Source organism: Odontesthes bonariensis, chromosome 6 (assembly GCF_027942865.1).
Source record: "Odontesthes bonariensis isolate fOdoBon6 chromosome 6, fOdoBon6.hap1, whole genome shotgun sequence".
In the NCBI taxonomy this organism is placed as follows: Eukaryota; Metazoa; Chordata; class Actinopteri; order Atheriniformes; family Atherinopsidae; genus Odontesthes; species Odontesthes bonariensis.
Genome location: NC_134511.1, coordinates 10,555,494 through 10,578,388, shown reverse-complemented (window position 1 = coordinate 10,578,388; position 22,895 = coordinate 10,555,494). Strand labels below are relative to the sequence as shown.

At 42.3% G+C, this 22,895-nt stretch overlaps 2 protein-coding genes across 3 annotated transcripts in view; both read left to right on the top strand.

Annotated features, from left to right (window-relative positions):
• Positions 1–12,878, top strand: part of dapk1 (death-associated protein kinase 1) — a 78,761-nt gene extending 65,883 nt beyond the window's left edge. For both annotated transcript variants that reach the window (XM_075467308.1, XM_075467309.1), the window contains exons 19-26: positions 210–287; positions 2,305–2,521; positions 4,601–4,786; positions 4,925–5,122; positions 5,349–5,487; positions 7,039–7,159; positions 8,038–8,226; positions 8,355–12,878. In XM_075467308.1, the coding sequence (XP_075323423.1) occupies positions 210–287; positions 2,305–2,521; positions 4,601–4,786; positions 4,925–5,122; positions 5,349–5,487; positions 7,039–7,159; positions 8,038–8,226; positions 8,355–9,635 (2,409 nt within the window). In that variant the 3' untranslated portion in view covers positions 9,636–12,878. The remainder of the gene's footprint in view (positions 1–209; positions 288–2,304; positions 2,522–4,600; positions 4,787–4,924; positions 5,123–5,348; positions 5,488–7,038; positions 7,160–8,037; positions 8,227–8,354) is intronic.
• Positions 12,879–17,454: 4,576 nt separating this feature from the next.
• ctsla (cathepsin La) lies at positions 17,455–21,615 on the top strand. Its single transcript, XM_075467312.1, has 8 exons — positions 17,455–17,564; positions 18,460–18,593; positions 18,694–18,816; positions 19,144–19,296; positions 20,277–20,501; positions 20,598–20,766; positions 20,962–21,079; positions 21,168–21,615. Exons 2-8 carry the CDS (start codon positions 18,471–18,473, stop codon positions 21,265–21,267), a joined length of 1,011 nt encoding a protein of 336 aa, XP_075323427.1. The 5' UTR covers positions 17,455–17,564; positions 18,460–18,470; the 3' UTR covers positions 21,268–21,615.
• Positions 21,616–22,895: the final 1,280 nt, after the last annotated feature.

Here is a 22,895-nt window from a genome sequence, read left to right as displayed (position 1 = left end):
TTTGTAATGTATGAACAAAATGGGAAATTATGTTTATAAAGGATAAGAGATTATCAGAGACGGGTTTGATGCTTTCTTATATTCTTCACATACTAAAAAACTGTTTCCTAAATTGAATAATGGCAAAAAAAAAAGTGTTTCAGAATATTTAAGTGTTCAATCTGACGGTTTATCTGTTTGCTGAAGATTTGTTTCTTTTTCTCTCTCAGGATGGAAAAATGGCTGAGGATTTGGTTTCAACGGATCAACACGAAGACATAGTTGCATTGTTGAGCAAGCTTAAAAAGGTAAAGATTTGGAGGGGGGGACTTCAACATTTATTATATCTTTATTCAGGTGGAAGGCAGAGAAAATCCTGTGAGGGGACTTTAAAGTTTTATGATACTAAATATATAGAAGCTGTATGAGAGTTGGGTGCAGGTGATGATGATGCATAGCCAAGTTTCACAGTCACAGTTAATCTATTTTGGTGCAGAAGTGTTGAGAGGAACATTGGAAGGTGTTAGAGTTTAACAATCTGCTATTGTCAGACTTTGTGACAGCTTTTTACGCAACACTTGCAAATTGATTGAATTATGACACCGTCCATGATACTTATGTGTATATTTGTGGATACAGATGAAATTGAAATTTGTCAATATCTGTCTGCAAGGGACAAGATTCTACTAGCTGAAAGTTTCTGGTTTCTGGTGTTAAGAGCAAAGAAATATTGAACTCTTATTGCCAAAATAATATGTGACAATGTTAAGTATTTTAAGCGTATCTGCAGTCAAACGGTGACCTGCACACACATAATAGGAAGTCTGTGCCTGTATATCCGCTGTCCGGATATCCACTAACTGCTCTGGAAGTCCTGAAACATTTGCCACTGCCCCAAGAGGCTCATCCTGCGTTTGATGTACCTTAGAAGCCAGAAGGTGGATCTGAAAAGTGCAGCATTTTCAACCCTTTAATCCACAAATTCCAGATGAGAAAATGGCTTTGTTTGGTTTGCTTCGTTGCTTTGCGGTCAACAAGTTGTCAACAGTTGTGACGATCTCCTAATGTCCAGCATGTTGTGCCATTTCCTTTGATTTTTTTTTTTATTTTTTTTTACCCCCAGTTATATCAGATAGTCCCAAGTTTGCATTTGCACCAAATGCATCATTAGTCTGAATACATTCCTGTCCAGAGAAGGTACCCCTCATTTATTTTTTTAGCTTTGACCCACAAGCCTTGTGCATATATGAGTTCACAGTGCATTAAAGATGTCTCAGAGCATCATGATTCTTTCAGCCATATTTGTTAAGAATCATCTATATTTAATCAGTTGAAATAAATGATCGGGGTTCAGTATGTGGCTAAAGAGCCATCGTTCCCAGTCTGACTCGAGTCACAGTTATATCTAAAGCTAAGTGATCCGACTTATCCTCTCATCCATTTATCCAGAAAACCTGCTGAGATTCAGCACAGAGCGTGAAAACGTGATGGCAGCAACTGTGAAAACAGTCACCCTCTGCATATGCTGGGCTAATTTAAGACGCTCTGGCACATAGATGCAGGATTTGATAGAAAAGGTGACTTCTCAAAACCAGGAAGGGGAAAAAACAACCTGTTCTTTTCACCAAGTTTTGAAATAAAATCTTGAGTTCATCGTAAATTTATTTTGAAGCAAGTAGCTGTATTCTCTGAATAACAATTAATGAAATTAGAAAATGTATTTATTGAATGCAATAACATAACCCATGTGGGAGTATAAAGTCCTTTCACATCCCACACAACCACTTACAGTGTTGGAGGCCACTTCTAATGTATGACTCATCTGGTGGATAGTTAAAAAACTGTCTTACATGTGAACAAACGTCTTCTGTTGAGCTGCCAGAATTACAGTGAGGTATAGGGGAGGCAGCTGTCTTTGGAAAAGGCTTCTGTTGTTTGTATACGAGTGTGTGTCCTGTTTTTTTACACACTGGTAAGTGGATGGATCCATTTAAATCGCATTAAGAGGATGGACCTCAATAGAAAGTGGATTAGGATTGGATTTCTGAACCATGTAACAGCTGGAAAAAGTTACAGTTCCATTTTTGTGTGTTATTTGGTGTTTAAAGTATTTGTTCAGGGCTGTGTTTGGTATCTGTAACCCTTGTGCAAATATTCACTGGAAGTTATTATGATCAAAACAAAAGCATGACTTTGGAGGTGTTCTGCCAGGTGAACAAAATCAGATAACATGAAGAGTGCCATCAGGTTTCTAGGTTGCGTTACAGTAGATAAATGTTTATAAAATCCTCTTATTGTCGTTTGATTTTTTTTTTCTGGGATCAGGACAACCACAAACTGAGCTACATCCAGCAACTACGGCCCACTCAGACCATCCAGCCCAGAATCAAGCTAAAGCTGTTCGGACACTCGGGAGCCGGGAAGAGCACCCTGCTGGAGTCTCTGAAATGTGGCATCCTCCGCAGCTTCTTCAGGAGGAGGAGGACGCGCATGACCAACACGGCCCGCCACCCCAACTCTCCCGTCAACTCCAAACCTGCTGGTGCGTACTCTGAACTGTCCAGAGCAGATGTTAACAAAATATTGGGATGTTTTTGTTTCCTCAGGTTCACCACGGTGGCTTTTTTTAAACCACGAAAATGACAAGTACGGTAAACAGCTTTCTTTATTTGTTGAGCCATCAGTTGTTTTTCATTTATTTATTTACCAAATTTCAGTTGAAAAAGATTTTTTTTTTTAAAAGCTTCACTATAAAAGTATGTGAACCTTAAAACAATGCGATCCTGACTTGTTTTGAAGTATTCTGACTTATAATCCTGGGACTGAAACAGCCGAGGAGTTGCAGAGGGTTTGAGATACTGCAGTTCACGACTTTGGCTTCCAGCCCTGCACCACACAGTTTTGCTTTATGGTCACATGATATCTTTTGTGGGCTTTGATGGTGTCCTTGTGGCCTTCCAACATGACTACAAATTCACGTGTATGGCTGTGCATTCCACCACTGTAGGGGGAGCCTTAGGGCAAACAAATTCACTGGTGTTAAAAAAGTAAGATTAACTTTAAAGTAATTCACAAATAAGCTTGTTTCTTTAACCAGACTTTAAATGAACTCGGATAAAAGTTCAGAATGGAACAGTTTGGGTGTGCTAGATGTCAGTTCCCCGAAGTAAAGTACTTAACTTTGAGCTGTGTTCTTGGACGGTGTATGAATGATGGCAGATTTAGGACAGGCAGTACAAAGCAGGATTCTAGGTTTAGAGAGCAGGTTTCAGGTTTCTCTCTGGGAGTTTCCGAGAAGACCCCTCAACATTTTATTCTTGTGGATGTTATTGTTTTTGATTGTGTTTAAGAACTGTTATCAGTTTTTTTACACGGTAGCTAATCACCTGAAACACTCCTGATTCTAAAAGCTTAAAATCAGACCTTGTCATTGCTTCTGAGGACTGAATACATGGAAATATTAAATGGATCATTCTCATTTGTACCCAACGGTAACCTGGATAAACACCTGAATCTTAAAAATTAGGGGAAAGGAATCAAGTTTATCCAAATGCCTTTTTTTTTTTCTTCTTATTTCTTCATGAATTGTTTAATTTCATTAGAACATTTTCTGAATAACAAACTGAGCTGTGTGTCAAGCAAACTGAACATGAATATATTGTATTTTTGTTCGGTGAGTGCACACACATTGAGCCAGTAACCCTGAGCATTAACCCCACTGTTATGGCTCGAAAAGTCTCGCTCTTCTTGTTTCTGGTCTTCAGAGAAGCGTTTTTGTGGAGGTCAGTCCTGCGCACAGCGACACGTCTGTGCTAAGGCTTCCTGACGTGTTCAGTGTACTGTAAACATGCACCAACTCCAGCACATTGTCTTCAGTCTTTCTCTGCTCTGCACTCTATTTGCCCTCCTCATTCACACATCTGTGTGCAGTAGTCCAAGTCATTACCTCGCAGACAGATGTGATGTTCGCTCAGATAACGGTCAGTTACGTAAGCCGTATAGAGTTACCGATCCCATCTGCTATACCGTCTGGAAATCTGTAGTATCTGTCAGACCTGAAGGGGGTTCAAGAGACTCTTTTCTTGTTCTCTCAGTCTGCCTGAAGTCGATAATGATCAGTTTTAAATCTGCAGCAGTATGTGACACGAGTCCACAGTGAGACAGGGGGGTGAGTGGTGAGCGCCGTCATGTTACTCTGCTCGTTTGCTTCATCTATATCCAGCCAAACTCGAACCAACAAGCACCAGTCTTGACTTCTTGTGAAGAAATCTTTATAGTCGTGTAGAACAGGGTTCACTCAAACTAAATATTTTCTTATATTTGCTGCCATGGTTATTGTTAGATGAGACGGCGTGGACCAGAACGGACTCGAGGTGTGGTTCTACTGTATGTGAGAGAAATCCAAAGGTTTTGTCTGCATTGTGGATTTACTTGCAATGAAGTGGCTCCCTCTTGTGTTACAAAGTGTGCTTTTACTGCATTAAGGAAGAAGACGGGGAGCAGATTCATTATGTGCAGCAGTGAAATTGGTTTAACCGGACTGGTTATCATAAAGACTGGAGCTCTTAATGAGCTTCCCTCTCTGACATGTGTGATTAATATGGTTTCCATCCCTCCTCAGTGTCTGTGAGCATCTCCAACCTTTACCCGGGTTGTGAGAATGTGAGCGTGCGCAGTCGCAGCATGATGTTTGAGCCCAGCCTCACCAAAGGCGTCCTGGAGGTCTTCTCCCCCGTCCACAACGCTCTGTCCACGGCTGACGAACAGGCCACAAAGGCCGTCGACATCCAGCATGCCAACATCCACGGTGAGCGAGAGGCAAACTTAAATACTACTCAGGAAGATTGGCTCTTGTGGCGTGCACATTTATAGTTGAACTCTTATTCTGGTGACAGAGTGTGTAAAACATTGGCATGTTGTTTGTGTCTCTGATTCCTCTCTGTAGGCGTGGGGGATTTCAGTGTGTGGGAGTTTTCAGGGAACCCGGTGTACCACTGTTCCTACGACTACTTTGCAGCCAACGACATCACGGCAATCCACCTGGTCCTGTTCAGCCTCGAGGAGCCGTACGAAACCCAGCTGGGCCACATCACGTACTGGCTGAACCTGCTGAAGGCCATCACCTTGCCACAGGACAACATCGGTGAGGGAGGGAGCAACCTCTGCCCTGTTTTTACTGCATTAGCAGTCAACTTGTGAATTCTCTCTTCAAAACATGAAAAATATTTGAGGTTTCTAACAGATTTACGTGCAAGAACAAAATATTCCAGCTGAGCAGTTTTATGATTGACATTTTGAATAGTTTTGAGATTTTCACAGCATCTTCACCTGACATCTGACAAGACATCTTTTTTTTATTTTCTGTCCAGTTTTCGGAGGTCGGATTCAGCAACCTCTCACAGTCGTGCTGGTAGCGACCCATGCTGACCTCGCCGATGTCCCCAGAGCTTTCTCTGGAGAGTTCATCTACGACAAGGAGAGGCCGCTGCTCAAGGAGGTCCGGAACAGGTCGGGAATCCCGTCACAGCACACGAAGTGGATTCTGTTTTGGTTGCAATTCCTGGTCAACCAGTTTTTGTGTGCTTTAATAATAAGGAATAATTTGATCAAACCTTTTATTTCTCCTGAGTTTTGAAAACTAGCAGATCATCACTGATCACTGCAACTGTTTAATGTGGCTTATGTAAGCGCTCGTCTGAAACCTTGAAACTTTATCTTGTTGGTTTATGTTCTCTCTGACTGAAGCCAGGCTCAGTAACATCTCTCTGTCACTGCCAGTGATATCTCTCTGTGGTTCAACGTTTCATTCATCAAATGACTAATTTGAGCTCATTAAGCTCATAGTTCTGACCCAGACCCTCAGATGTTGCTGCTGAGTGATAACATTTTATACCTTCTCCGTCCGGCTCATTTTCAGGTTTGAGCCACAAGTTTAAATCGATTATCTGATGCAACTAAAAACTACCTTAAAAGACCAAATTTCTTTGAGAGAATTTGGATAAGATTCGTACAGCTGATAGTCTATTAAATCCTTTTTTTGTTTGTTTTTTAGTGCTTTTTAATTATTTTACTGGCCCTCTCTTTTCAGAAGCTAGGTGTTTTTGTATGACCCCTAGTTTCCATGAACCAGGACTTTCTGCAGGGTGCATGACGGTTACAATAACCCCAATATTACAAAGAAAACGCTGTTGAAAGTGAGACTTTTTTTTTTTTTTTTTTTTATCATTTCATGACAAATATGACACTTCAACACTGTGAATATTATATCTCTACAGTACATATTATCCAAACATGTATGGAATCTGGGGACATCTCTGTTAGCAAAGGGCAGGGCTCATAATCAGTTCTGGATACCGGTGACCTTCGGGCCCTCAGGCAGCACCGCATTAAAAACGGGCATCATTCTGTGACGGAAATCACTGCATGGGCTCAGGAACACCTCCAGAAATCATCGTCTGTGAACACAGATCACTGTTTCATGCACAAATGCAGGTTAAAGCTCCATCATGCAAAGAAGAAGCCATATGTGAACATGATCCAGAATCACTGCTGTCCTCTGAGCCAAAGCTCATTTAAAGAGGACTGAGGTGAGGAGGAAAACTGTTCTGTGGTTGTCCTGACAACAAAAACCTGTGCCAACCTTTTTGAGATGCCATCAATTTCAAGATGAGCTGATTATGTTCATAAAATAGTAGAAAAACATAGTTTTTTATGTTCTATAGTGAATAAATTATTGGTTTAGGAGACTTCATCATTTGATTTACTATTTACACAATATCCCTTTTTTTTCCCCCCAAATTCATGTTATGCGCTTGACTACTGATTCAGTTAGTTGTTTCCTCTTTTGTCACTCATGACAGGCATTTATTTCCAACTATTGGCAGTCACAGCTGCACACTTTAGAATCACAGCCCGGCCGGTACCAAGACAATAGCTGTGTTTGGCAGTTCAAAATGTCCCGTGAAAATGGAGCTCAGAATGGATCCTTTCTTGCTCCTGGATTGCTGTTAAAGCCTCTGGAAACATTGTGTTTGAACATGAATCTTTGCTTGTTCTCAGGTTTGGGAACGACTTAGAGGTCAGTGACAAATTGTACGTGATGGACTCCGGAGCCTCAAACTCCAGAGACATGAAGTTACTGAGGAATCACCTGCAGGAGCTTCGCACCGACATCATCTCTGTGAGTATTACAGAGCTGTTTCTCTGTTTTCCAAACCACTGATTTTAGGATTGCTCAAAGAACATGTGCACACAATGCAGTTGTTAAATCCAAATGTAACTCAGATTGCTTAAGAAACTTGTGAGTTTATTGTATGTAGGAAGGAACTAAGATTATTCCTACTCAATATTTTTTCTCTCTTGTGTCAAGTTATGTCAAATGAAAGGGATAAATTAAATCTTAATCTACAGCAGAGATACTCATTACGTGGCTCCCCAAGCTTTAATTGGCGGCTCACACTCGCATAGTAGCTTATAACAATAATATGGTAACAATAACAATACATTTTTTAAAATAACATACAGCAGATACCGCACAGTATTAAGTATTTTTATTAAGTTTGCGTTTTTCTAGTATTAAGTATTAATTAAGGCTTAATGGTGTTTCCTAAAGGGGGCTGTGTTAAACCTGGCAACACAGGCCGCTTAAACCACCCTCACACTTGACCGCAGTGCACGATAGCTCCTTGCAGGCACAATGGATCGGTTTTTAATTAAAAAATGGCAAAAACCAGCACAAAAAACATGCTCATCTTGAATGTCTCACTATGATTACAACAACAAACTACAAATACAACATGAAGAAAGTATAGGACATGCATGCCAGCTTCCACTCAAATGTGGTCTTAATTGAAAATGTATTGGCTGTGTTTCTTTTTTTGTGGGATGTTTTATATGTAGAAATGCATATTTGCAAAAAGGGGACTTAGTATGTTGTCGTAAAAGTGGCTCTTCCCTTGATTTTGCTCTGTCAATGTGGCTCTTGTGAAAGAAATAGTGAGTATCACTGGTATAAAGTAAATGACTGACACAATACTTTCCCCTTCTCCACCTCTGCAGAGGTGCAGCCCAATGACGCAGCTGTCGGAGCGTTTGTTGGCCACTCTGCCGGCTTGGAGGAAGCTGAGTGGACCCAACCAGCTCACGTCATGGCAGCAGTTTGTCAGCGACGTCCAGGAGCAGATCAACCCGCTGGTCAGCCAGGATCACCTCCGCACGCTGGCCCTGCAGCTTCACAGCATGGGGGAGGTGAGTGTTAGTGCAGCCATGGGAAGGATGTGTGTGACCAGCTGTTATTAACGCTCCTCACATTTGTTCTGCCACGCACAGCTCTTCCCTGACACTGCCTTTGACTTGTTTCTTGTGTCCATCCACAGATCAACATCATGCAGAGTGAGACGGTGCAGGACGTCGTCCTGCTGGAGCCTCGCTGGCTCTGCACCAACATCCTCGGCAAGCTGCTCTGTGTGGAGACCCCTAAGGCCATCCACCACTACAGGGGGCGCTACAGGCTGGAGGAGGTGCAGGCTTTGGCTCCTGAGAGCGACGTGGAGGAGCTGCTGCAGATCCTAGATGCCATGGACGTCTGTGCCCGAGACATCACCAACCCCACCATGGTGGACATCCCTGCCCTCATCAAAACGAACGGCCTCCACCGTTCCTGGACTGAGGAGGAGGAGGAGTCTCTGATCTACGGAGGGGTCCGTCTGGTCCCTGCGGAACACCTGACTCCTTTCCCCTGCGGCCTGTTTCACAAGCTGCAGGTGAACTTGTGTCGTTGGAGCCACCAGCAGAAGCCCGAGGAGGAGGGCGGCGAGGATATTGACGGAGACATCCACCTGTGGACCAACGGAGCCAAAGTGAGCCAGGCGGGAGTGGAGGCCGTGATCCTGCTGGTCAACCACGGACAGGGCATGGAGATTCAGGTGCGCGGCCATGAGTCGGAGCGTGCCAAGTGCTACACCCTGTTGGACACCATCTGCAGCATCACAGAGAACCTGCTGACCTCCACGCTCCCCGGACTGCTCACAGCCAGATACTACCTGAGTCCTCAGCAGCTGCGGGAGCACCACGCCCCCATCATGGTCTACCAACCCAAAGATTTCTTCCGCGCTCAAGTGCAGCGGGAGAGCTCGCTCACCAACACCATGGGCGGCTACCGGGAGAGCTTCAGCAGCATCCTGACTTTCGGCTGCGCTGAGGTTTACCAGCAAGGGATTCTGGGAACGGACATCCACATATCAGACGTGCCCCTGTTAGCTCGCAGGAAGCTCTGTCGCATGCTGGACCCCCCGGACGCTCTGGGGAAAGATTGGTGCCTGCTGGCCATGAACCTCAGCCTCACGGACTTGGTGGCCAAACACAGCAACGGGACTCCAAACGGCGTCCCGGAGCCGGACCCCCAGCAGACGGAGCTGCAGCCCAGCCCGACCGCGGCGCTGCTGCAGGAGTGGAGCGGGCGGGCGGACAGCACGGTGGGCGTGCTGATGACCAAGCTGAGGGAGCTCGGCCGCCGAGATGCGGCAGACTTCCTCCTCAAGGCCTCGCCTGTTTTTAGGGTCAACATGGAGGCTGTGAGCGGGGCTCCTAACAGCTACCCCCCCGCCTGCAACGGTGGCACATCATACAACTCCATCAGCTCCGTCATATCCCGCTGAGGGTGCACTCAGTGCCAAACGTCACTCTGATGTGACATTTCCCCGTAAACTGGACAGACTCGGACCTGAGTGAATGAACATGAAGTGCAATCGTTACCCGAGTCCAGCTGCTCGCTCTTTAATCACTCCATTGTGTTGGCGTGTGAACCAGATGTTTGCGTTTGTGGTCTTCAGCCCTGTTCGGCCAACTTTTCCCTCCACTTTGAATGTTGTGAAAGAACTGAACGTCCCCATCTCCAAAGAGGAATCCTTTGTTTTTATTCTCTCCCTAATATCGTCGTGCTACTTCTTAATATCCCTCCGGCTCTGCCGCACACTCGTCTCACTCGTCTTACAGCCAACAGGCAGGAAAATTGGAAAAGTTCAATCTTATAATCTCCGTATGAAGGAAGGGACAAAGCGTAAATATGGCAGCCTCATTGTTTGGACCTCTTTAAAATGTGTCTGTGTGTGTCGGAGGCTGCCTTCACTGTCTCCCTCCATCAGTTACATTTAGTATCGTCTCTCTTGTAGTTTCTGATTAGTTTGGGTTGTTCTTCTTTGTGTTTGATGAATTAACAGCATTTTTTTTGTGGCTTCGTGGCCTTCTACCTCCCTAAAAGCACAAACAGTCTTGTTATTATGACAGTGGTTCTTTCCACACGTTTTGAAGAACTGTGCCTTGTTGAAAAGTAAAACAAATTTCAAGGAACTGAAGAAAAAAAAACGCCCATTTTTAGGTTCAACACGGGACACTAAGCTTTTGAAACCTGAATTTTACTCCAAAAAAAGCGAACTCAAAGCTGTATGTTAGAGTCGAGCAGGAGAATGTGTTCAGTTCTATATGTTCACCTGAGTGGTGAGTCGAAGGGAAACCATTCCATTTGTGTTTAATTGGTGTATGATCAGGATTTATTCATCCATCCAACAACACAACTGATTGGGTTTCTGATACTGTTTTTTTTTAGTCCCATAATTTCCCAGTGATCTTAAATCTGATTTAAATTAAACCCTGAACAAAATGCATGATGCTGCTCTCCTTCAGTACAGTTTCTGTCTCGTGTCGAGCCTTAAAGTTTTTCGGATTATCTCAGACTTTTCTCGGTCTCATCCCCCAGCCTCACCTCTCTCTGGCAGCCAACAGCGAAGCTAACATTGTGATCATTCTATGGTGTGTCTTTGTATGTATAAAGAAAGCATCCTCATTAGGGACAGGCAGTTTTATCTGAAGATACAACCTTCACACTCATTTTTCCCAGGCTGCACTCTGATTTAGTTCAATTTCCTGTGAGTAACATTTAAAGCCATCAGCAGAAATGCAGAATTCAGGTTTTTAGAGCTTATGTTGCTCTAAATCCTGTTTTGGTTTTTTTGAAGAGAGTGATGACGAGGAGGGGTTTTAGGTTTATGCCTCTAGATGTCACCACAGACTACGCACTCGACCTTTTAATGTAGTCGGAGAAAATTTAGACCGAATTTAAACGGTTATCCTAACCAAACTGCTCAAATCTTGTTGGCTGGATAAAATGGAGGAGATCTGCATCATCTTTGGCTTCAGCACATGTTTTTACAGGCAATTGGACAGCGTCTAAATGCTCTCCCAAACAAAAATGGAGGAAACTTTGGGACCTGTAAACCAAACGGTTTCTCTAGATGTTTTCACTTCCACAAAGGGAACGTCGGTTAGGTTTTCCTTTGCGTTGTCTTCATGAAAGGTGTTCCGTGCAGCTCCTACACATCCTCTCTGCAAGCAATCTGACCCACTCCAGAGCGGCTGATGTTCACAATCAGGGTGGCAGACAGGGTTGAGTTTGTTTTCTGATTCAAACTTTTAATAGAAAGTCCCGCCATAAGCCGAGGGGATTTTTTTTGTAATTTGGATGATTTCTAATCTTTTCTACCAAGCTCAAAAGACTTCAGTGAGCACGCACTGAGCAGCCAGTTTGCAGCAGTCCTCCCCAGCGGGTCGTCCACATCGACACCCGAGCCGCCGTCGTCCGCAGTGTCAGGTTTTTTTTTGCACAGTGGCATCGACAAGCTAAATTTGAGCTTCTTTCAGTATCGCTGTCAGTGTTGTTCAGCCACGCGTGGCTTCACATCTTCTTTCACTTTGTCTTTTTACAACATGAAGCCCGGCCCGCTCAACTAAAGCAGAGATGGAGTGAAGCTGGTGTGCATGAGCGGGCGAAAAAAAAGCCCAAAGTGCTGCTGAAAGACAAATTTACACTTTTCTTAAGGTGGTATTTTATAATGTTTGTGCTCTCACATGGCACCGGAAAAAATGAACATTTTTCACGGTTTGTTGATGTTGAGATGAGTCTTTTATTCCCAAAAGGGTCGAATTTAAGGATGTAAAGGGCCTTTTTCAGGACAGTTTGTACACGATGAGCTCTGTGCCAGAGTGCAGTATTTCCTGTGTGCTTCACTTCCTCCAGTGTTACCATCTGTTCAGAGTTAAACAAGACTTTTTTTTTTAAAGCTGGTTTTGTCTCGGCCTGAATTTGCCAATCGACACAGCAGAATTCGAGCTGTGATGTAAATAAACTCGAGGCCCGTTTCCACGTCACCCTCACTTTTCTGCTCTTTGTAAGCTCTCGTGGTTTTTGGCCCAAATATGTTGAGGCAGAATGAATGTAATACACATGTTTCCTAAGAAAATAGTGACAAGTAAAAACAAATCAAAGAGTTTAAGAGTGTGTACAAAAACATGAGTTGGTGAAATGTTCCAAACTGGTCAGAAACAAGATTTTATCGTCTTGTTTTTCTTTTTCTTTTTTCTTTTTTTTAAGCCTGTGTTGAAGTTTTGTGTAATCATTTGCCAACATTGCGTGTCTAAAACGCACTGGTTCATTCCTCTGTTATTTGCCTTGTACAGAATACAAACCGGGATGTGATGTTTTGGAAAGGGAAGTGAAGATTGTCCGTTTCTGTTTCAGAAAACACGGCACATGTTTGTTGTAAAAGCTGAGAATATCTATAATATTATCAAGTTTGTCTGTGTCTATTTTCCCCGGAAGATTCCGACTGCGAGTCGACTGAAACGGACGCTTTAAAGAACAGTTGAAGACATTTCTGTTTGAGGAGAAATGAACTTTAGGTGAATTTCCCCCTCAGAGACTCCAGTCTAATCGCCGCATTGCACAAGTCTTTTTGTTGCTATTTATGTCACTTTCTTTTAGCATGTCTGGGAATGCCATGTTATGTTCTTAGTACTTCTGACACTTTATAGTGTAATACATTTTATAATAAATTCTTTACCTAATACCATTGTCTCTCTCCTAATTGAAGCTATACAGGTGATGGTTCCTAATGAGCAGTACAGATCATTTTCTATTTATTTTAGACATTAATAATCCCAAGCGGAGTATCAAAACTTCCACAAAATGACTTTAAGGAGCATCTATCTGCTACTCTTTGGAAAGAAAATGGATCTGAACTTGTCGCAAACGGCAGAAAAGGTAAATAAATGCATTTTAAAGCGCTTTCGAGCCCTGTTGGCCACAGAACTTTACATTGAAAGCTATGTTTCACCTATTCGCACAATGCTGGTTTTTTTTTTTCTGAACACTAAGTGACTTGCATTGAGGATTCTGAAGTGTGTGGTGCTTACGTTTCATTATTGTTTTCACCAAAGAAGAAAAAATAACAAACGATACAATTCCCCATTCGCATATTTTTCTTTTACTGAAAAACTGAAATTTTTATAAATTGGTGAATTATATAATCCCACAGGCACATTTCTTATGTTTTTTTGTTTTAATAAGGAGAAATGAAATACCTAAGAACCTTTTAATAAAGCTTATTTATTTCTTGTTATCACAACAGACTGATTCAGCAGAATCGTACGAGATCAGACGAGTTCAAAACTTTGTGAAATCAGGACAGTGGGGGAAGACTTTCTCCTCTCCAGATTCCACGCTGTTATTTACACTTCCCCGGGTTCATTGTGGATCTGGAACTGCACAGACGTCAGCGGTACACCGACCCACCCACGCACTCACATGACGGTGACCTGTCTGCCGCCTGAGGTGCGCTTGATTTGTCTCAGCTTGTCCCAACTGCTGTGTCACTTAGGAGCGTTTACATTGTGAGATTATTGGAGCAAGAAGAATGCTGTTTGAACTTGTCGAGTGAATTCCTGAGAACAGCGAGAGATGATTTGGTTAATTAGATCTGCTAACAATTTCCCTTAGTGAGCATGATTTAGATGGGCTGCGTGATTTTAATGTACTTTGAATTATGGTTGTTATACCAAAAAAAAGCACAACACCTTCAGAAAAGGTTCTGTATGTGTGATACACTTTAGGATGTGGTCTCTGATCTGCTTGAACATACAGGTAAACTTATGTGTTCAGTTGGAATAAGAGTCTCGACTTGCAGTAAATGTTGTGTAAATACAGATACATTTTGACATGTTATCAGTTTGAAACATAGATACAATCTGAAGCCGCAAAGCTGTGAGAGTGAAAATAATCACATTCTCTGATTTACAGACGTCTGATTTAAATGACAAACTTTTATAGAAGTTTCATTATTGTCGGTATACAGTACATGAGGAAGTTTAAAGGCAACAGAATACCTACACTAGAGGTGCAGACATGTGGCAAGTTAAACCCTAAACGCTTGTCGTCTAGAGGAAGGGGAATCTGTGGATTCACAAACTAATGTATTGATAAGCAGTGCCTAAATGATGTAGATTGTGTGTTTATATATAAAAATGTGCATCGTCACCAGGCCTCAGACATGACAGAAATGCAGAAGTGCCTTACACTGCAATACTGCAAACTGTTACTAAGCATCAACTCCGAAACATTCATGGCTTCGACAGATTGTTTATTCAAAAAGTGTAAATTTCTCATGAAGCACAACCAAAATTAAAAAAATGTTTGTAGGCCATGTAAAAAGTAAATTAAAATTAAACTCGTTAAAAAAATTAAATAAAATAGGTTGTTGCCAAATATCACTATATATATGTATATGTACAACCTATCTCTTAACAAAAGAAAATCTAAATGCATGATCTCAATATATCATCTAAGTTAACATAAGCCCCCTTTGGCCAAAACAAAAAACACCAAAACATCCACATTTTTAATGTGATTATTTCCAATATGTTTTAATGCGTCCACACAATTTTAAAACTAAAAGTCTACACTTTTAGTCAGACTGCCAGGAAAAGTCAGCTTATTAGCATCTTAGAAAAAATGTAGTAGCAATGTTAGCCTGCTAATAGCTAACACTAGCTTGTTAGCCTAAATTATTCTAACGCTGCAGCTCGAGTTTGTTTACATTCTTCTTAATGTCAGAGTTTTCTGATCAGTTTCTGTGAATGTTTCTAAACAAATTATTAACATGTTGACTCCAGCTTTGCTGATAGTCTTCAATCCACATGGAAAAAACAATAGCAGCTATCTTTTTTTTTTATTTTTTTAGATTGCTTTAAGAGATGGGTTTCAGTCAGAGAATGCTCAGTCAATGATTGCCGTGTGACACCCTGCTTGCACAACATAATCCACTCACACATCTGCTGTCCTCAGCAGCAGATAAAAATGCAAAGAAAGAATGTACATTTTTAGGCTTGTGTAAAGTATGATGCCATGTTAAGTTTAACCACAACCTTGTGTTAAGGAGGTTTGGGAACATCAGGCTTTTCCTTCATGTGACGGCTTAAACGCAACATAGACCGATGAATCATGTCATCACGTTAGATGACTGGTGATGTTTTGTGCTGTAATGCATATGTGTGCTGTGTAGTCAACTGGCTGGTTCCAGTATTATTAGGCTGCTTAGCCTTTTGGGAAATGCACTTCCAATATAGAGACAGAAACCTCTTTCTGATCTGTGCAGGTAACATAAAACGACTGCCAGCAGCAAACTCATTTAGCATACAGACTGAAAATAAAAGGGGACAATTCACCTAACAGCACCTTTTGATTATATTAAAAAAAAAGAAAAAGCCATAGCCTCAGTTGATATATTTGGGGTTGTTGTAATGCAGGAAGAACACATTCTAAGTATAAAATTCCTTATTGTTCCTAATCTAGAGAAAATATTTGTCTTTTCATCCCAAGCTGGTCAGGCTGACCACTGACCATTCCCAGGTTGAAAGCATGTTACAGCCTGATGCAATAGAGACACAAACACTTTGGGCCTTTGGGGTTAAAAAAAAAAAAAAAAAGTTTAAATACTCAATGTACTGAGTAGAGGTCAATGTCTGGACTTAAGTCTCTGTGAACTAATTGCCAACTTCAGTAAAAATGTAGGACTGTAGGACAAAAAGACTGTAGCGCGTTAGAGTCTAATGAAGTACTGCACAATTGTGCTTATTTATGGTGAGTAAGTGCATCTCATATCATCACAAATAAGAAGCAAAACAACAAAAACAGGCGTTTTGATCCTGACTGTGTAAACAGCTTAGGCTGGTCAAAGTTTCTCAACCACATCAGTCACATGAGCATCAGCATTGATTACCGTAACTCTGACTTTGATTTGCAGGAAGTTCTTAGAAGCTCCGCTGTGATGAACACATGAAGCGTTTCTGATTTTATTACACGTCCTACATGTTAAATGCAGTTGTTGTCAGGCTGTTGAGTCGAACACGTGAGAAAGAAAATACATTACAAAAGTAATGCAAACAGTCCAGCTTGTTGTCTTATTTTCTATTCCTAACTTGACTCTTACAGCAGTTGTGCGCTATGAGGTTTCATTCTCGGTGTTATCTTCTCTACAGAGTAAACGGCACCTGAAATGGGTGCATTGAGCACTAAACCTGGGTGGGAATAGTTTATCTGAACTGATGGTCCACGGCATGATCAAGCTTTTTTAACAGCAACATTTTGTGGTTTAACTTGAACCTAAAAATCAAACTAAGTGCTCACCTGCTTGAGTTCTAGTTGAGTATAAACTAAATTGATTTGGAGCTGCAGATTAGTAGATCAGTTTAATAAATCGCTCTCGGAAAGGCCAACGAGAAATGATTGACCGGAGGCTCAAACTCAGGCAGCTGATCAGTAATCAATACAATCTCAGGCTCTCTCAGACTCCATTGAGTCCATAAAGTCAATAATGTTGATCTGTATTGTTTGCATACCTGCCTTTGCTGTGTAACTCTCCAGTACACAACAGTCTTTAAGGTATTAGTGTCAGATTATGTGTACATTTACAAGGGGACACGAAACCAGGCTACTCAAACAAACCAGTTCAATCCCTGTACTAACCTGACTTCTGTGTATTGTCTGAATTATACTAACTTTCTTGTATGAATGTGTGTAAACCGACTTGTTCATTCTTTTACAGGCTGATATACTTTAGACATACTTTTTCACAGCAGTATGTTCATTGTCACTTTTAAAGATGATAAGAAACACTGGTCCAAGAACTTTATTTATTCTCAAAGAAAACATGCAGTCACTATCCAGATTGTTTGTTTTGTGGAGTCGTGATTCACTCGCCTTTATCTTGGTATTTCCTGGAACAATGGTCATAACCATTTCCAGATAATGTGATACTTTACCGAACATACATTTCTGTGTTCAAACTGAAGTTTGCAAATCTAAATGTTTATTTGAGTCCTAATCATGAGCACTAATCATCATGTTGCTATATTACACTGTATGTAATTTTGATTCGATATCAGTGAGTCCTTTACATAAAAATGATTGAAACAAACAGACATTAATCAATCAATCAGCTGTTTCAGCAGATACAATCCTCAAAAAAACAGCAACAAGATTGTACTTTTATCGACACCATTCCAGGGAGAGGGAATCACGTGCTTCCATGATGACATCAGGGAAGGGGCGGGAGCTCCATGGTAACAAACAAGGAGCTGACCAATCAGAGAGTTGGACACAACGCTCCGGCAGCCACTCTGGCCTTTATAAACTTTGTGTACCCCGGCTTCTCAGTACAACATTTTGCTTCTCCCTCCTCACCAACGAACTACTTACAGTAAGTGTAAACGTATATTGTGTTTTCTGTTTTTAAATATCTAAGTCTTCGTTCAGTTATGCAGGGAAAAGCTGTTGACTACTTTTGTCTCCTCGGGATTATATTTCGTAATTTCACCCCATTGAATAACCAGCAGACCAGTGTCTGTTTGAAACAGTCTGATTTTAATTAAGGTCTCAACTAAAAACTTTTAATTTACCTAAAATGCTTGAGTTTTCGTAGTTATCCTTTAACCTGAGTCATATTGTTTAATTCGGCTGCCTTTGTCATAGTCTTCTCTCCTTCGTTGTCGAAGGAGCAGCCATTGTTGGTTTCCTCCCTTCGCTTAAAATAAAGAAAAATGGTTACATCGGCCAGCTGTGGCTCAAATGGAGTAGCCCGCTGGCCGAGCTTTACCGGGAAACCTTTTGGTTTTCTTTTCGTTTTCCTGGTCGTAGTTTCGGTGCTGGTGTTGGCTCTCGGCAGAGGCTGGAGATCCCGTGACTAGACACATAACAACACCAAAAAAAAAAAAAAAAAAAGCAGGATCGCTGCTTCGTTGGGATCTGGCCAAGATCCACTCCTACAGAGCAGGAAATCATTCGGAAAAGAATCGGCACAAATGTGTCCAAAGAGAATCATTTGGGTTTAAATGCCACGTTAGGCTGAAGTGTTGACCCAGTTCTGGACATGACTGCACCGCCTGCTATGAGCTTTGCAGCTTTATTGCGGATCTCTGTATGAATCATGGTAGTGGACATGTTTTACTGCGCAAGCATCGGGATAGAGAATCATGTAAAAAAGCATTTCGTGCGGGAAATGACATCCTTGTAATGGTTCCCATATGAGTTCCCGGCCTCCATATACAGCCCCTTTGGAAATATGATCCCTGACGTGTTGTTTACTTGTTTTGCAGTAGCCACAACAATGCTGCCTCTAGCTCTGCTAGCCGTGTGCCTGAGTGCAGCCCTATCAGCCCCCAGTATGGACCCTCAGCTGGATCAACACTGGAACCTGTGGAAGAGCTGGCACAACAGAAACTACCATGAGGTGATGCAGTCTGTTTTTTTTTTTTTTTAATTGTTTCTGTCTGAAGCTGCCCCACCCTTGCAGACCCATTTGAACATTTCTTTTATTTTTCTTCCTGTAGAAAGAGGAGGGCTGGAGGCGACTGGTGTGGGAGAAGAACCTGAAGAAGATTGAGCTGCACAACCTGGAGCACTCCATGGGCAAGCACTCCTACAGCCTGGGCATGAACCACTTTGGGGACATGGTAAGACCGCAGTTTCAATACGCTGGAACTTATCAGTTATTGCACCGATGTGGCAATCATGGAAATTGTGCTGATAAGTGGCATATCACTTAAAACGTGACACAATAAAAAGGGTCTACATTTGGTTGAGTGAAACGACTGACGTTTTTGGTAGGACATGAGGACAGTTATGAATTTATGTGCTAGAATGAACAAAACTCCTGTAGATTGCCATTTTAAAATGAATAAACACTGCAACAAGTTTGCTTTTTTGTTTTTTTTCTCCTCAACAGAATCATTAATTCCACACCTACAGTGTCACTTACTCACTGATTATTCTTCCCACAGACTCACGAGGAGTTCAGGCAGATTATGAACGGCTACAAGCACAAAACGGAGAGAAAGTTTAAGGGATCCCTGTTTATGGAGCCCAACTTCCTGGAAGCCCCTCGTGCTATTGACTGGAGGGAAAAGGGATACGTCACTCCTGTTAAGGACCAGGTAAGAAGCACCTCTTATAACTTCCAGGATCTCTTGGTCAATGTGTTTAAGTTGTTTTTAGACTCATGAGGTTAAATGGTGAAAAAGATTTAACATCTAAATGTATCTTCTATAGTTTTCCCAAATGTTATAAGGACATGGGTAAATGCATTTTGTTGCTCAGCAAATTGTTTAAATTTCCAAGACTTTGAAGTGAGTCGGAAGCACCTTATTGGTTATAAAAATAAAAAGTTTCTCGGTTTCTTTCAGCACAGTATGTCACCAGAAAGATCTTTATTTATAGTTGACATTACAGATGGGAAGGCACGGCCTAAAGTCAGCTGTTGCTGCCGTTCTGTAAACACGATGTCACATGCAGCTTTGCCATTAGAAATGTTCTTATGTGAGGAATTGGAGGACTCTGTCCTCTGAAGTAAATGTTTTGCACAAACAGAGATAAGTTGGCCACTTGAGGGTTGTTTTTATTATCTGTGTCCTACACTCTTTTCCTCGCCCTCCCTCTCCGGAGTGCACAGTTTGTTCTCTCCGCCCCCCTCGACATACATTAACACTGTAAAATGAAACCGGTCCAACCAGCTCACTCTAAACCAGGCCGTGGTGCAGCAAGCATTAGCACAGACATTAGCATAGCATAGAGTGCTGGAATATGGAGCCCAAATGGGAGGGCTATAAGATACAACGGCTTTCAAGGGTTGACAACAGTGTTTGGACATGAGGTTAAATCATTGAATGCAAACAACAACATTTTTTATTTCAAACCAAACTGAGCTGCTGCTGTCGTCTGCATTTAAGAACCCAAGTACTTCCTAAACTCACTGTTCCAAACTGGTCAAAGTTTTTACAAATGCTGAAAGATTTAGGACTGCTTTTACTTTGTGAAATAGTTCGTTCTAATGGTCTCGCAGAGTTGCTGTAAACTCTGCAGGTTGTGTTTATTCGTCACCTCGTCCTGACACCGTGTGCGTTGCTGCTCTCTTCAGGGTCAGTGCGGCTCCTGCTGGGCGTTCAGCACCACCGGTGCTCTGGAGGGCCAAGAGTTCAGAAAGACCGGCACACTGGTGTCGCTAAGCGAGCAGAACCTGGTGGACTGTTCCAGACCTGAGGGCAACGAGGGTTGCAACGGCGGTCTGATGGACCAGGCTTTCCAGTATGTCAAGGACAACGGTGGTCTGGACTCTGAGGACGCCTACCCCTACAAGGGAACCGTACGTATCTCAAAAGTTAAATTATATTTCAGCCTGTTAAATGGTCTCAGTACAGTTCATCATGGTTTATTGTTAATTACCATAATAATCTTTCAGGACGACCAGCCGTGTCACTACGACCCCAAATTCAGTGCTGCCAACGACACCGGGTTCGTTGACGTTCCCAGCGGCAAGGAGCACGCCCTGATGAAGGCTGTGGCTTCTGTGGGGCCAGTTTCTGTTGCTATTGATGCCGGTCATGAGTCTTTCCAATTCTACCAATCAGGTCAGTGCTTTGAAACACGTTTTTAACTGTAAAACAATGAATCGCTCTGAATAGACTCAAGGTTGTTGAGTCCATTTCTAAGTCTTGGTTATAAGTCTAAGTATTGGCTCTTTCTTTGGCTGCCGAGCTTCAACTTTGGGATTGTGTTAAGAACCCGTTTGTGCCCAACTTGACACCGTTCTTGGCGTGTTTCAGGAATCTACTATGAGAAGGAGTGCAGCAGCGAGGAGCTGGACCACGGCGTGCTGGTGGTGGGTTACGGCTTCGAGGGACAGGACGTGGACGGCAAAAAATACTGGATCGTCAAGAACAGGTCAGTCAGACTGCAAGTTTATTTAAATCCAACAATGCTGTCATCTTTGTTAAAATGATTTCCTGACGGCTTGTTCGTCTCCCTGCAGCTGGAGTGAAAATTGGGGCGACAAAGGCTACATCTACATGGCTAAAGACAGAAAGAACCACTGTGGAATTGCGACAGCGGCCAGTTACCCGCTGGTTTGAACGCAGCCTGGTGTCCTAGCACCACAAAGTTTCTGGGTTTCTTTGTTTTTTGCTGCAGTAGTTCGGCTGGAGACGATGGATGAGGCTTCGGTCGCAGTGACGCATTGACAGGAGATTCTGCCATGTTTCACGAGGAGAAACCCTCGTTTTTAGGGAAGTGGCGCTGGAAGTTGGCTGTTTTTTAACGCCACTTTATTGTCTTTAAAATTGTAGTTGAGTGTTTTTGTCTGTTTGTAAATATGTGTATGCTACTCTAAGTGATTTCGTTAACACTTGCTTTGGTCATTGTAAATGATTTTTGTTTTATTTTCTACTTTTACTGTGATCAATTAAAGCTGTAAAACACTACTTCTGTATTCAGACTCGTGCTTCTGCAGAACAATGTTCATATTTACAAGCGGCCTCAACAATATTTTGTTTGTTCCGTAAGTCGTTTTTTGACACGGTGCTTTCTGGGGTCTCACACGGTATTATTGATAACGGCCTCTTTAAGCTTAGTAAGTGACGGTAACAAAGTGCTATGGTTAGGATTCCAAAACATTAACTTTATTCTTTAGTAGAACAACTTGTGTATTTGGTGTCATCTTTCAGCATGACCCACTTTATGTTGATACACTTTTCTTCTAAACCTTACTGGTATGACCCAGAGTGCATCGTTTTATCATCCTGACCATGAGGCAACAAACCATGATACCACCACCATGTTTTACAAAGAGGTTTCCTGTGCTGGGCTTTTCCAGCTCTCTGATCTTAACAGTCCTCTGGTTTGTCCGTGTGATCTTAAACAATCTCCAGTGGAGGGTGGCGACGATCTAAAATCTCCTCCAATTGAACACAATGTGTGAATTGAGGTGGTTCAAACTCTTTAGAGATGCTTTTATAATTTTTTTTCCACCCTGATGAGCATCAGGAACGCTAAGTTCCTCAAAGGTGGTTGATTTAAAAGTTTTCTGTTTTGGTCAATTTCCTAAGAAAGCAGGTGTTCTGTAGCCTGGGCGAAAGCCGACTGTTGACTCCGTCAAACAGTCTGGGAAAACCCAAGAGGAATCCGTTTCCATGGAGGGTGGGACCTTACTCAGCAACTTAAATTCATTGGAGTTCCCTTAACCAATCAGTAATGTTTAGAAAGGACGTAGGTTATGCGCCGAGGTTCATGCTTGCTCTCGCGAGGCTCTAGCTCGCGAATCACGGTTCCCACATCCGCTTTCATTATACCGGTACCATTTGATAAATCAAACTTTTCCCAAAGCCAGTTGGAAGGAGAGCTACGACATCCTTGCCACTAACAAAATTGACGAGGTATTCCTCTTGCTCTCGTTTTAATTGTGTAATGCTCTCCAGAGTTGAGACAACTTCATGGATAGCTTCTAGCGTTCTTCCGTCACCATGTTTATTTCCGCTGCGGTTGAACTACAATTATATGGACTACAATGGACTCCGCCCGTGAGTTCTGCGTCACCACTCGCAACTGTTTGCTGATTGGCAAAACACTGAGCGAACAGAGGTAGGGGGATTTGGCCAGACTATGTGCGGAGCCAAAATCTTTGGGCGGAAGTACGTCGGATGGCGTTGCCAGGCTAGGTGTTCTGTGTCAATACTGCGAAAAAAAAATGAAGTTTCCTTTTCTC

Bases quoted from the DNA above. Each gene is read 5' to 3' on its own strand.
- ctsla (XM_075467312.1), top strand. From the start codon at position 18,471: ATGCTGCCTCTAGCTCTGCTAGCCGTGTGCCTGAGTGCAGCCCTATCA. The intron at 18,594-18,693 runs GTGATGCAGTCT...TTCTTCCTGTAG, and splicing joins ACAACAGAAACTACCATGAG to AAAGAGGAGGGCTGGAGGCG. The intron at 19,297-20,276 runs GTAAGAAGCACC...TGCTCTCTTCAG, and splicing joins TCACTCCTGTTAAGGACCAG to GGTCAGTGCGGCTCCTGCTG.